The sequence below is a fragment of the Trachypithecus francoisi genome, unplaced genomic scaffold (genome assembly GCF_009764315.1).
Source record: "Trachypithecus francoisi isolate TF-2019V2 unplaced genomic scaffold, Tfra_2.0 Lachesis_group5, whole genome shotgun sequence".
Taxonomy (NCBI): Eukaryota; Metazoa; Chordata; class Mammalia; order Primates; family Cercopithecidae; genus Trachypithecus; species Trachypithecus francoisi.
Genome location: NW_022681470.1, coordinates 128,542,693 through 128,557,647, shown reverse-complemented (window position 1 = coordinate 128,557,647; position 14,955 = coordinate 128,542,693). Strand labels below are relative to the sequence as shown.

Here is a 14,955-nt window from a genome sequence, read left to right as displayed (position 1 = left end):
AGTCCACCTGTTCAGCCAATGGGCGACCCACATAGTCACAGGTCCTGCAGGCTCAGGAACTCCTGGCTCCAGGCGTCCTTGCCTCTGCCTCTTCGGGACAACTGGCGACAGGCTTCCTGCACCATCTAATCCCAAACCTCTGCCCACACCCCTGAAAGTCCTTAGTTGAATTCTTCTTAGTTAAATCCTTGGCTGACACGGCAGGAAAAAGCCAAATCTCATCTCACAAGACCTTTAGTTGAGAGAACATGCACAGCTACCTGCCCGGAAAGCCCCGGGCGTCCCACTCAGGAAGAGGCGACGAGAATAGACCAACGGCCACCACGGTCGCGCGTGGGATCCTCTGCGATGGCCGGCGGCACAGCTCATTCAGCACACCTGTATCATCATGGATGTCATGTTATCAAAGGCCCTGGACTGCATGCGGTCCCCTGGGTTGTAGAAGGGGTTGCACATCACGTCCCTGTAGGAGTTGTGTAGCTTCCGGAACATGCTGCAAATTTCGTTGTCTCGAAGGGCTGTGTTGGAGGAATCCACCACCACGACAAACTTCACCTTGGAGTTGGTGATGTAGCCGTATACCTTGTAGTCCTCCGTGGGGTAGAGCAGGCCCAGGTACAGCTCCCTCTGGTCGAGCAGGGCCTTCCCCATTGCAGAGATCTTCTCATCCACCACGTCCAGAGATGTGTGCACCATGTAGTGGAACTTCAGCTCGTTCTCCGTGGGGGTGCTGCGAATGTAGAGGGGGTAATTCTCCTTGGCGATCACCGCCATGCACACCGCCATCTTGGGAGGCCCGGCGCGCGCCGCATCACGTGACCCGCCGCTGGTCACGCAGCTCCCCCGCCCCCAGGCTGGTCTTAAACAACTGAACTCAAGCGACCTGTTGGCCTTGGCCTCCCAAAGTGATGAGATTAAAGGCATGAGCCACCACGGCCGGCCAACAATAGATTATCAGGGTAGGCAGAACTGTCTTACATTGGGAAAGATGTTACCTAGGTCTTTAACAGATAGAGAGAAATCAATGCCTGGCTTCTAATCTTCAAAAAACAGGCTGTCTTGTTAGGGGCTAATGCAGCTGGTGACTTTAAGTTGAAGCCAATGCTTATCTACCAGTCTGAAAATTCTAGGACAATTAAGAATTATGCCAAATCTACTCTATCTGTGCCATGTAAATGGAGCAACAAAACCTGGATGACAGCACATAGGATTACAGCATGGTTTACTAAGTATTTTAAGCCCACTGTTGAGACCTACCGCTAAGAAAAATATGTTATTTTTAAAATATTACTGCTCTTGACAATGCACCTGGTCTCCCAAGACTTCTGATGAAGGTGTACAAGGAGATGAATGTTGTTTTCATGCCTGCTTACAACATTCATTCTGCAGCTCATGGATCATCAAGAAGTAACTTGGGGCTGGGTGCAGTGGCTCACTCCTGTAATCCCAGCACTTTGGAAGGCCAAGGCAGGCAGATTGCTTGAGCCCAGGAGTTCGAGACCAGCCTGGGCAACATGGCGAAAACCCATCTCTACAAAAAGTACAAAAATTAGCCAGGAGTGGTGGTGTGCACCTGTAGTCCCAGCTGCCAGGAAGGCTGAGGATCACCTGAGCCTGGGAGGTCAAGGCTGAACTAAGCTGAGATTGTACCACTGCACTCCAGCCTGGGTGACAGAGTGAGACACTGTCTAAAAAAAAAAAAAAAAAGGTAATTTTGATTTACTTCAAAATTTTCAGTCTTATTTAAGAAATACATTTCATAAGGCAATAGCTGCCATAGATAGCGATTCCTCTGACAGATTTGGACAAAGTAAATAGAACACCTTCTGGGAGGGATTCACTATTCTAGGTGCCATTAGGAACATTCATAAGTCTGATCCGGTGGCATGCACATAGTTACTCAGGAGGCTAAGGCAGGAGGATTACTTTAGGCCAGGAATTCAAGGCTGCACTGTGCCATGACTGTGCCTGTGAATAGCCACTGTACTCCAGCCTGGGAAACGTAGTGAGACCCTACCTCAAAAAAAATTGGTTATTCATAGGTGGAGGTCAAAATATCAACATTAACAGGAGTTTGGAAGAAGTTGATCCAACCGCCACAGATGACTTTGAGGGGTTCAAGACTTCAGTGAAGGAAATTACTGCAGATGTGGAAAGAGCAAGAGAACTAGAATTAGAAGTGGAGGCCAGGCACGGTGGCTCACGACTATAATCCTAGCACTTTGGGAGGCAGAGGCAGTTGGATCACTTGAGGTCGGGAGTTCGAGACCAGCCTGACCAACATGGATAAACCCCATCTCTACTAAAAATGCAAAATTAGCCAGGCATGGTGGTGCATGCCTGTAATCCCAGCTACTCGGGAGGCTGAGGTAGGAGAATCACTTGAACCCAGGAGGCGGAGGTTGCGGTGAGCCGAGATGGTGCCATTGCACTCCAGCCTGGGTAACAAGAGTGAAACTCCATCTCCAAAAAAAAAAAAAAAAAAAAAAAAAAAAAAATTGTGGAGCCTGAAGATGGGACTGAATTGCTGCAATGTCATGATCCAACTTGAACCAGTGAGGAGTTGCTTCTTATGGATGAGCAAAGAAAGTAGTTTCTCAAGATGGAATCTACTCCTGGTGAAGATGCTGTGAACATTGTTGAAATGACAACAAAGGATTTAGATGTTACATAAACATCATTGATAAAGCAGCAGCAGGGTTTGAGAAGACTGACTCCAATTTTGAAAGAAGTTCTATTACGGGTAAAAGGCTATCAAGCAACATCACATGCTAGAGAAATCTTTCATGAAAAGTAGAGTCAATTCAGGTGGCAAACATCTTTGTTGTCTTATTTTAAGAAATTGGGGCCAGGTGCGGTGGCTCACATCTGTAATCCCAGCACTTTGGGAGGCTGAGGCGGGTGGATCGCTTGAAGTCAGGAGTTCGAGACCAGCCTGGCCAAACATGGTGAAACCCTGTCTCTATTAAAATACAAAAATTAGCTGGGCGTGGTGGCAGGCACCTGTAATCCCAGCTACTTGTGAGACTGAAGCACGAGAATCGCTTGAACCCGGGAGGTACAGGTCACAGTGAATCAAGATGGCGCCACTGCACTCCAGCCTGGGTGACAGAGCAAAATTCTGTCTCAAAAAAAAAAAAAAGAAAGAAAGAAGAAAAAAAGAATAAAGACAGCATTTCCTGAGTCTGCCTGCCTGTCATCATACCAACCCTAAACTGCCTAGATTTATGAAAGGGAAAAATTAAACTATATTTATTTATTTATTTATTTATTTATTTTTTTTTTTTTTTTTGAGACGGAGTCTCGCTCTGTCGCCCGGGCTGGAGTGCAGTGGCTGGATCTCAGCTCACTGCAAGCTCCGCCTCCCGGGTTTACACCATTCTCCTGCCTCAGCCTCCCGAGTAGCTGGGACTACAGGCGCCCGCCATCTCGCCCGGCTAGATTTTTGTATTTTTTAGTAGAGACGGGGTTTCACCGTGTTAGCCAGGATGGTCTCGATCTCCTGACCTCATGATCCGCCCGTCTCGTCCTCCCAAAGTACTGGGATTACAGGCTTGAGCCACCGCGCCCCGCCAAAAATTAAACTTTAACTTGCCTAAACTCCTACTGTGTTGAATTTGCTGTCACTTGCAGCCAATACAAATCCTAACTGATACAGAAGGTGCTATTACACCAGAAGAAGGTAAAATTTCTGGGTAAACAAAAAATCCAAATGTCTCTGCACAGATTTTGTTAATAATTTTTCAAAAATCTCCCATTAGTTATCCACAAGGTGAATTTTCTCACTTCCTTCAAGTTCTTGCCAAACTATCACTTTTGTCTTAAAACACTTTTATCGAAATATAATTGATATACAATAAACTGCATGTATTTGAAGTGTACAGTTTTGTAAGTTTTGACATATGTATATACTGTCAAGCAATCACCACACAAGATAGGGGATATATTCATCACCCGCACAAGTTTCCTGTACCCCTGTCCTTCTGCCTCTCTCTAGCCACTCCTCCCCAGGTAATCATTGATCTGTTTTCATCACTATAGATTAGTTTGCAGCTTCTAGAGTTTTATGTAAATGAAATACTACAGTGTGCCTTATTTTTTTTTTCTAGATTCTTTCACTCAGCATAATTATTTTGAGATTCATCCGTGCTGTTGTGTGTATCAATAGTTCATTGCTATTTACTGTAAGTAGTGTGCCATTGTTTGGATAGATCACAGTTTGTCTATTTACCCATCGATAGACATTTGGATTGCTCCAGTTTTTTGCTATTACAAATAACTCTGCTATGAATGTTAATGTACAAGTATTTATATAAACATATGTTTACTTTCCTCTTGGGTAAACGCCTAGGAGTTGGCTGGATCATATGATAGATAAATATTTTGCTTTTTGAAAAACTTCCAAATGGATGGGTATCATTTTATATTCCCACCAGCAGTGTATGAGGTTCCAGTTTCTTCATATCTTTGGCAACAATTTCCTATTATAGTGGCTGCATAGTGGTAACTTATTGTGGTTTTAATTTGCATTTCCCTAATGTCTAATAACGTTGAGCATCTTTTCACGTGCTTATTTGTCATCTTTGTAGCTTCTTTGGTGAAGCAACTGCTCAAATAGTTTGCCCATTTTTTGTTGGATGTTCGTCTTCTTATGGAGTTGTAAGAGTTCTTTATATATTCTGAGTACAACTTATTTTTGAGATGTGTCCTTTGAAATGTTCTTTCCTGGTGATGACTTGTCTTTTCATTATCTTAACAGTATCTTTTGAAGAGCAGAAGTTTTTAATTTTGCTGAAGTTGAATTTCTTTCTTTCTTTTTTTTTTTTTTTTTTTTTTTTTTTTTTTGAGACAGAGTCTTGCACTGTCGCCCGGGCTGGATGCAATGGCGTGATCTCGTCTCACTGCAACCTCCACCTCCCGGGTTCAAGCGATTCTCCTGCCTCAACCTCCCAAGCAGCTAGGATTACAGGCGCCTGCCACCGCACCCGGCTAATTTTTTGTATTTTTAGTAGAGACGGGGTTTCACTGTGTTGCTGAGGCTGGTCTCGAACTCCTGACCTCGTGATCTGCCTGCCTCAGCCTCCCAAAGTGCTGGGATTACAAGTGTGAGTCACCGTGCCCGGCCTCTTTTCCTTTTCGTTTGAGACAGAGTCTTACTCTGTCAGCCAGGCTGGAGTGCAGTGGGGCCATCACAGTTCACTGCAGCCTCAAGCTCCCCGGCTCAAGCAAACCTTCCACCTCAGTCTCCAGAGTAGCTGGGACTATAAGCGTGTGCCATCATGTCCAGCTAATTTTTAAATTTTTTGTAGAGACAGGGTCTCACTATGTTGCCAGGGCTGGTCTGGAACTCCTGGGCTCAAGTGATCTTCCTGCCTCAGCCTCCCAAAGTGCTGTGATTAGAGGCATGAGCCACTGTGCCCAGTTTTAGTTTTCTTTTATGGATTTTGGTGTTATATCTAGGAAATCTTTACCTGACCTAATATCACAGACTTTATTCTATTTATAAGAAATGTTATAGCTTTAGGTTTTACATTTAGGCTATGATCCGTTTTGAGTTAATTTCTGCATATGATATGAGGTACAGATTGGAGTTCATTGTTTTCCATCTGCATATGCAATTGTTCCAGCACCATTTATTGAAAAGACTATCCTTGACCCACTGAATTTTCTTCATACATTTGTTAAAAATTAGTGTGCATAATATGTGGGGTCTTTTTCTCAGACTCTCTTGTCATAGTCAGTTTGGGCTGCTATGACAGAGTACCATAAACTGGGTGGTTCATAAACCACACAAATATTTTTCTCATAGTGGAAGCTGGGAGTCCAAGAGAAGGTGTCAGCATGGTAGGGTTCTGCTGAGGGCCCTCTCCAGGTTGTAGATAGTTTACTTCCTGCTGTATCTTCACATAGCAGAGAACAGAGAGGGAAAGCAAGCTCTCTCATGACTTTATAAGTGCACTAATTCCATTAATGAGGTCTCCACCCATACGACCTAATCTAAACCTAATCACCTCTTAAAGGTCCCACCTCCTCATACCATCATATTGGGCAGTAGGATTTCAACATATAAAGTTTGAATAGGACACATTCCGTCCAGTCCACTCAATTCTATTGTTTTGCTCTATTTTTCTATCTTTACACCAATAATGCACAGTCTTGAATACTGTATAAGTCTCTATAAGTCTTTAAATCAGGTAGTATTTGCCCTCCAAATTTGTTTTTTTTTCCAAAATTGTTTTGGTTATTGCAGTATTTTACATTTCCATATAAATTTTATAATTAATTTGCAAATTCCAAAGAAAGTCTGCTGGGATTTTTATTTGAATTGCTTTGAATATATAGAACAAATTGGAAAGAATTGACATCATAACAATATTTAGTTTTCTGGATCAGAACACAGTATGACTCTCCATTTATTAAGTTATTCTTTCACTTCTTTCAACAATGTTTTATAGTGTTCAGTGTGTAGGCCTTTCACATCTTATGTCAGATTTATCTCTATGTATTTAACTTTTTTAATTAAAATTTTTTTATGAATCAAGAGAGTATTATATTTGTGACACTATTGTAAATTATATTTCAAAATTTCAATTTATAATTCTTTGTTACAATTGTATAACAACACAATAGATTTTTGAATGTTAATCTTGTATCTTGAGACTTTGCTAAAGTCATTTATTAGTTCTAGTAGTTTTTTTTTTTGAGACAGGGTCTTGCTCTGTCATGCAGGCTGGAGTACAGTGATGCAATCATAGCTCAGTGTAACCTTGAACTCCTGGGCTCAAGCAACCTTCCCACCTCATTTACCAAGTAGCTGGGACTGCAGACATGAACCACTGTGCCTGGCTAATTTTTTTTTTTTTTATTTTTTTTATTTTTGCAGAGACAGGGTCTCGCGACATTGCTCAAGCTGGTCTAGAACTCTTGGGCTCCAGCAGTCCTCCCGCCTCAGCCTCCCACAGTATTGGGATTATAGGGTTGAGTCACCATGCCTGGCCTATATCTATTTTTTGTTTATTAGTTTTAGTAGATTTTGGGAGATCCTGTTAGACTTTCTACATAGATAATTATTTTATTTGTAAATAAAGATATTTTTACTTCCTCCTTTCTAATCTGTATCTCCTTTTTCAATTATACTGCCTAGAACCTCTAGTATGATGTTAAGCAGAAATGATGAGAATGATTATCAATCTTAGGTAGAAAGTACTTAGTCTTTTACCATTAAGTATGATATTGGCTGTGGGTTTTTCATAAAGGCCATTATCAAGTTGAGGAAGTTCCCTTCTAATCTTTCTCTTTAGAGGAGATTTATCATCAATGGATGCTGGATTTTGTTGAATGCTTTTCCTGCATCTATTGAGATGATCATATGCTTTTTCTTTTTCAGCTTGTTAATATGATAAATTACATTGATTTTCAAATGTTAAACCAATTTTGCATTCCTGGGTTAAACTGTATTTGACTATTAGTATTGTCCTTTTTATATATTATTGAATTTAACTTGCTAAAAATATTTTTAGAATTTTTGCAACTATATTTATGAGGGATACTTGTCTATAGTTTTCTTTTCTTTTCTTTCTTTCTTTTTTTTTTTTTTGAGACGGAGTCTCGCTCTGTCTCCCAGGCTGGAGTGCAGTGGCCCGATCTCAGCTCACTGCAAGCTCCGCCTCCCGGGTTTACGCCATTCTCCTGCCTCAGCCTCCCCAGTAGCTGGGACTACAGGCGCCCGCCACCTTGCCCGGCTAGTTTTTTGTATTTTGTAGTAGAGATGGGGTTTCACCATGTTAGCCAGGATGATCTCGGTCTCCTGATCTCGTGATCCGCCCGTCTCGGCCTCCCAAAGTGCTGGGATTACAGGCTTGAGTAGTTTTCTTTTCTTATATTGTCTTTGTCTGGTTTTTGGTATCAGGATAATACTGGCCTTATAGAATTATTTGGGGGAAAATTCTCTACTTTTCAATTTTCTGGTAAAATTTCTGTAGAATTGGTATTGTTTCTTCCTTCTATATTATTTAGAATTTACCAGTGAAGCAACTTGGACTTTTCTTTGTGGGAAGACTTTTTTAAACAAATTCAATTCTTGAATAGATATAAAGCTATTCAGGTTACTTATTTCTTCTTGAGTGGATTTTAATAGTTTCTGTCATTCAAAAAATTCATCCATTTCATCTGTGCTGTTGAATTGATATGTAAAAAGTTACTTATAATATTTCCATATTATTTTAATAACTATAGAATCTTTAGTGATGTTACTACTCACATTCTTGATATTGATAATTCATATATTCTTTCTTTTTTCCTGATCTTCTTAAAGAACCAGCTTTCAGTTTCATTAATTTTTTCCTATTGTTTTTGCCTTTTCTTTTTTATTTGTATCTCATATTTATTATTTCTGTTCTGCTCACTCTTAGTTGAATTTGCTCTTCTTTTTCTAGTTTCTTAATTTTTTTTTTTTTTTTTTTTTTTAGAGACAGAGGCTCACTATGTTGCCCAGGCTGGCCTTGAACTCGTGGGCTCAAGCAATCTTCCTGCCTCAGCCTCTTGAGTAGCTGGGACTACAGGGGCACACCATTGTGCCTAGTTCTTAAAGTAGTTTCTTAAGTTTCTAAAGTATTTTCCTTTTTTTGTTGTGGCTGGCAAGAGAGTAAATCTAGTTCCCCAATCCCATCGTGCCTGGAAATGAAGTAAGATTAAGTTCATAATCATGTCTTCATCAAACTATTATTGATCACTGAGCCCAGATCTTTCTTTTCATATTTGTTAGGCCTACAGATTCCAAATCAGCTAGAGACAGGGTCTTGCTGTGTTGCCCGGGCTGGAGTGCAGTGATACGATTATTGCTCACTGCGGTTTTGAACTCCTGGGCTCAAACAATCCTCCTGTCTTGGCCTCAGAGTGCTAGGATTTCTGGCATGAGCCCCTGTACCTGGCCTGGTTTTCATTTGTTCATTTGAACAAAATTAGAAAAAATTGGTAGTTCTTTCTGAGTGAAACATCTATCCTTTTTATATTCTATGACCTTTCTTTGTGTCTTAATCCATTATTGTTGCTATAACAAAACACCTGAGACTAGGTAACTTATAAACAACAGAAATTTATTTCTCACAGTCTGGAGACTAGGAAGTCCCAGATCAAGATGCCAGCAGGTTCGGTGTCTGGTGAGGGCCTGGTGTTCCCTTCCAAGATGGTGACTTGTTGCAGCATCCTCTGGAGGGGAGAAACGCTGTGTCCTCACATAGAGGAAGGGATAGAAGGGGCAAAAAGTGGCAAACTCTCTCCATCAAGCCCTTTATAAGGCACCTAACCTTATTCATGAGGGTGAAGCTGTCATGACTCAATCACCTTTTATAGGCCACACCTTCTAATATTGTTGCATTGGGGATTAAGTTTTATGAATTTTGGAGAGGACAAAACATTCGAATTATATAGTATTTTGTACTTTGTAAGCTTACAGCTCAGCACATTTTCTAAAAAGAAATACTCACTTCTAGCATTTTTAGCAATAACAGCATGATTGGCAATCTAAGGGAAGAAAATATTAAAAACAAAAAACAAAAAACTCACTAGATGCCATGACTCACACCTGTAATCCCAACAGTTTGGGAGAGTGAGGCGGCAGGATCACTTGAGCTCAGGAGTTGGAGACCAGCCTGGGTAACATGGTGAGACCCTGTCTCTACAAAAAATTTAAAAATTAACAGAGTGAGGTGGTGTGCAGCGGTAGTCCCAGCTACTCAGAAGTCTGAGGTGCGAGGATCCTTTGGGGTTGTAGTGAGCTGTGTTCCTGCCACTGCACTCACTCCAGGCTGGGTGACAGAGTGAGACCCTGTCTCAAAAACAAAACAAAACTCAAGGATAACTGGGCCTGGTGGCTCACACCTGTAATCCCAGCACTTTGGGAAGGCAAGATGGGAGGATAGCTTAGGCCAGAAGTTTAAGAGCAGCCTGGGCAACATAGCAAAACTCTGTCTGTATTAAAAAAGAAAAAACCTCAATGATCTAATCATGCCCCAGGGTTTATCCACGCACGCTCAAAAGAAGGAGTAAGTGATGGCCTCCATGGCTTAGGAGGATCACAGGCAATGTCAGCTGCCATGTGAGTGAGCCATCTTGGAAGCAGATGCACCTTGCTAAGGTATTGCTGGATTCTGACTTTTGGAAACTGTGTGAGATAAATGTTACTTTAAGCTGCTAATTTTGGGATAATTTGTTATGCAGCAATAAATAATACAGATTCACAATGAAATAGGAGTTTCTAGGATTTGAGATAAATAGTAGCAGGTTTCTAGAACTCGGAAGGGTAAATTTCTTTGCCATATTGTGTACAAAGCACTCAGAACACTGTTGACAAAACAGTATTCACAGGTTCAGAGAGTCCAGGGACCATGTGGGACCAATGCCCCAGCAATGCAGATTTCTGTGGTAAATGGTTGCAGGGAAGTGGTTCTGTATTTCCGGAGAAGTACCGGATGTTTTTTTGGTGATAAGAGAGCCACAAAGAGTTTAGAGCGTTCAAAAGAGGAAAGGTAAGAAGGCCAGAGCTCAAAAATTGGAGGGCTATTTATTATAGAGTAATGAAAAGAGGAGTTTTCTTTATTTTTACCCTGTTAATTTAACACTAATGCATTCAGAAACTTTAGAAAATATAGGTAGGCAAAAAGAAGAAAATAAAAATCACCGTACGGAAATAATAGCTGTTGCCAGGCTTAGTGGCTCACACCTATAATCCCAGCACTTTTCTTTGGGAGGCCAAGGCAAGAAGATAGAATGAGTCTAGGAGTTTAAAACCAGCCTGGGCAATGTAGTGAAATCCCATCTCTGTAAAATAAATAATAAATAATAAATAAATAATTTTTTTTTTTTTTTTTTTGAGGCGGAGTCTCGCTCTGTCGCCCAGGCTGGAGTGCAGTGGCGCAATCTCGGCTCACTGCAAGCTCCGCCTCCCGGGTTCACGCCATTCTCCTGCCTCAGCCTCCCCAGTAGCTGGGACTACAGGCGCCCGCCATCTCGCCCGGCTAGTTTTTTGTATTTTTAGTAGAGACGGGGTTTCACCGTGTTAGCCAGGATGGTCTCGATCTCCTGACCTCGTGATCCGCCCGTCTCGGCCTCCCAAAGTGCTGGGATTAACAGGCTTGAGCCACCGCGCCCGGCCAATAAATAAAAATTTAAAAAAGCTGAGCGTGGTGCCGAAGTGGGAAGATCACTTGAGCTCAGGAGTTCAAGACCAGCCTGGGAAATACAGTGAGACTTCATCTCTATAAAAATAAAAATAAAGTTTAGAAAAGAAATAATCACTGCTGGTATTTTTATCATGTTACACTGACAAATAAATAAATGAATATAGACAGACTGACCCACCCATAAAGTCAGTATTTCAGTTGCCCCTTTAGAAGGCCATTTTGGCACTCTTTGAGCCTCATGACATCTGGATGGTGTGGCATGTGATATGACCAGTGGAACCCATGGTCATGGGTCCATTCCTGTACCTCTGCTTCAAAGCAGGTCACTTGGCCAGATGTTATGCTGTGTGGGATTCCATGCCTATGGATCAAGCATTCTATAAACCCCTAGATAGCAGTCCTGGCTGAGGCTCTGTGGGTAGGAAAGGCAAACCCATACCTGGAATAGGCATTATTCTTGTGAGAGTGAACCACTAACCCTTACGGAATAGGAGAGTTCCAATATCCAGGATGTTTTCCTTGAGAAATAATATGTTGAAGACTTAGTGATGGCCTCTGTTGCCGACAAGTTGAACATTCAGAGATAACTAGACTGGTTTTGCTCTGAGTCCATGCTGTTGGGCCCATATGTGGTCACCACCTCTGCTATATGGTCACCCCACTTATGTGCCGATTATCTCAGCTCTGGGATTGCCAGTGATGCAGTCTAATATCAATTGGCAGAGCCATTATGTCTGCTTGGTTGTTTAATGTCTGGTGGATACTTTCTGGTAGACATGTGATACAACAGTCTTCATACTTTGTGCCTACTCTCACATGTCCATCCACTTCCTCTACTCAGATTTCCTTTGTCTCTGGTCTTCCAGTCCTCTGCATTCCAGGCCTTCAACCAGACAGCCAAGCCACTGGCCACAACCCAGGAATTTATATGTAGGCCATTTTTCCTTCCACCAAAGCAGATTCCCAGCTCTGTCCTTGGGGGAAGATTTTTCCTCTCCACTGTCTTTAAGGAACACCTCTGAACGTGGCTATAATGCAGTCACCACTCATTTTTAGTATGCACTTCATGAGAGGACCCATCTATAAACGAATCTTGGGCCTTTCCTTCCACCTTAACTCATCATAAGAGACCTTTCACAAGGCTATTGGTGTAAGCCATAGCAGAGGAACTAGTGAACTGTAATGGGTGACGCGAGGGACTGAGCTGTTTGCCCATAGAGCTGACTTTACCCTCTGGTCCCACTTGGACTTAATCCTGGATGTACCTGGATATACCATTTTCATCAACCGATGGATTGCTACTGGGCCCACCTAACTTTTTAACTTGATGTTACGGACAGAACCCTGATTATAATGGGAAGAAGTTCTGAACGCATGGGTCATTTCATGTTCAATAGTCAAACATTCTGCCTCTACCAGAGTAACTTGCCTTCTGCAACTTGCCAAGACAAGAACTTGACAAGAACTGTTTTTCAAAGGGTATGTAATTTTCTGCTGCGGGCGGCATGACCTTTCTCCAGAATCCCAGGGGTCAGCATTGTGATTCTCTCACTGGAGTTCTCCATAAGCCCTTCACTGCATCTTTTGTCAACACTGATACCTCCAACACCATAGGGCCTGCTGGATCACGTGACCTGAGGAGGGAGCTGCTTGTACCACAGTCTGGACCTGATGGAGTGCCCTTTCTTGCTCCAAGCCCCCTCAAAGCTGGCAGCCTTCCATGTCAACCAGTATATGGGCAGGTGCAATATTCCTAAGTGTGGGATATGTTGCATCAGAACCTAAAAAGACTTCCAGGCTCTGTGCTTTCTTCTTTGGGTTAAGGTGGAAGATGCCACAACTTGTCTTTTACTTTGGAGCGGCTATTCCAGCAAGTCTCTCACCACTGGACTCCTAAAAACCACACTGAAGTAGCTGGACCCTGAATCTTCATGGAGTGTATCGACCGATTCTGGAATCCACATGTCTTACCAAGGCATCCAGCCACCTCTACCTGACCACAGGACACCTAATATGAAGTGAGTTGCCCATTTTAACTGGGACTTTTCTGAGACACCAAACCATAAATTTGGTGAGCCCAGCGCATTTCATCATTAAGCGGAATTGGCATACATAAGCTCAGGTTTAAGCAGCTTCTGAAAACTAATTAGTTAAGCAGGTGACCCTCACTCACAGTTTGCCTATGCTTTTCACACTCAGTCCACAACTATATCCTAATGAGAAGTTCCCTGTGGTCAGTTGAGAAAGGAAGAAGGGGTTCAAGCCTGGATAACAGATGGCTCTCCATGGTGTGGTGTTACCAGTCAAAATTGAACCACAACAGCTGTCCAACTTAGATGTGGCCTGAAAGACAATAAAGAATGTAAATCCTCCCGCTGAACATAACTTTGATCACTACACACCATGGTCCATTTGCTGAAAAAGGTGGACTGAGATGCAGATCCACATACTTTCAAGGACAGGTGCTAAGTGTGAGGTCACGTGTTCAAAAACTTGGAAGAAAGAACAGAACACCAAGGGATTGGTAGCTGGAGATTTAGGGGAAATGTATGTGAATGAATATCTCGGAATGATCCAGAACGTAAGAATATTTCTGTCTCATGTGAATGACCGCCAGATAGCCTTTGCGGCTGAGACGTTCTGAATAGCCAGTGGACAAGAGTACCCATTTTATGACTCTCATATTTTTTCCCCAAACACTTCTGTACTTGCACAATTACTTACGGACTTCATATGGGCTTCCCCTCAGCAAAGCTAATCTGCCTACTGCCATTGCTTGAATGTCAGCCTGACCTTGAGCCCTCGATTCACTGCTATACTCAGCAAGAAAAGACTGACACCTGGTGGCAGATTGATTACATTGTCCCCTTCTTTGACTAAGGAAGAGCAATTTGGTAATTTACTCTCTTTGGAATAGAAATTCATTCTGGATAATCTGCCTTTCTTGCCCGCCATACATCTGAGAGAAATATTATCTATAGATTTACTTACTGCCTCATTCACCATCATGGTATACTATAAAACACTGTTTCTGATTAAGGAGCTTATTTTATAAAATAAAAGAAGTAAAAGAAGTAAAGCTGCTGGGCGCAGTGGCTCACGCCTGTAATCCCAACACTTTGGGAGGCTGAGGCGGGCAGATCACCTGAGGTTGGAAGTTTGAGAATGAAGCTATTCATATGTTTATTGGATTCACTGGTCTTAACATGTGTCTTATTCTATGCAGAGATGCTATTCAAGGTAATCTACTCAAAATTTAGGTCCCCAGAAGGAATGGGGGCCCAGCTCCCGGGAAATGGGATAGCGTGAATGAGGTGGAAAAGGAGGACCTCAGCTTCTAAACAGGGCTCAGCGTGCCGTCTGTAGAATAGAAAGATGGAAAAGCCATGAGACCCAGCAAGAAGGAATGCAAAAGGGGATGTGGCTTCTTTTCACCAGGACGTTGTGTTCAGGCTGGCATTGTAGCATTTAGCTTTGCTCTCAGCTCGTGAGCAGCTAAACCAGTTTTGTCATATCTCAGTTTCCTAATATGCCTTTTTAATGCAGGTCTTTGTGCCTTTTCTTACACTGTTTTTGGTATGCCCTTCTCCGTTTATCTGATCACTACTCACAGCACAGCATCTCCAGAAAGTCTTCCTTTACTGGCTTCATTAGTCCACAGTGACCTCTTCCTGAGCCATAACACTTTCTATCTGCATCATTTGTTTGGCATTTATCATTTATTCTTCAATGATAAGTGGACATATCATGTCTTCCCCAGCGGATTCACAGGAGC

General features: G+C 42.3%; 1 protein-coding gene across 1 annotated transcript; it reads right to left on the bottom strand.

Annotated features, from left to right (window-relative positions):
* Positions 1-218: 218 nt before the first annotated feature.
* Positions 219-834, bottom strand: LOC117074811 (trafficking protein particle complex subunit 2-like protein). The gene has a single exon (XM_033196661.1). It carries the CDS (start codon positions 784-786, stop codon positions 370-372), a length of 417 nt encoding a protein of 138 aa, XP_033052552.1. The 5' UTR covers positions 787-834; the 3' UTR covers positions 219-369.
* Between the last annotated feature and the right edge of the window lie 14,121 nt (positions 835-14,955).

What these genes read in the sequence shown, in the direction of transcription:
- LOC117074811 (XM_033196661.1), bottom strand. Translation starts at nt 786, where the DNA reads ATGGCGGTGTGCATGGCGGTGATCGCCAAGGAGAATTACCCCCTCTAC.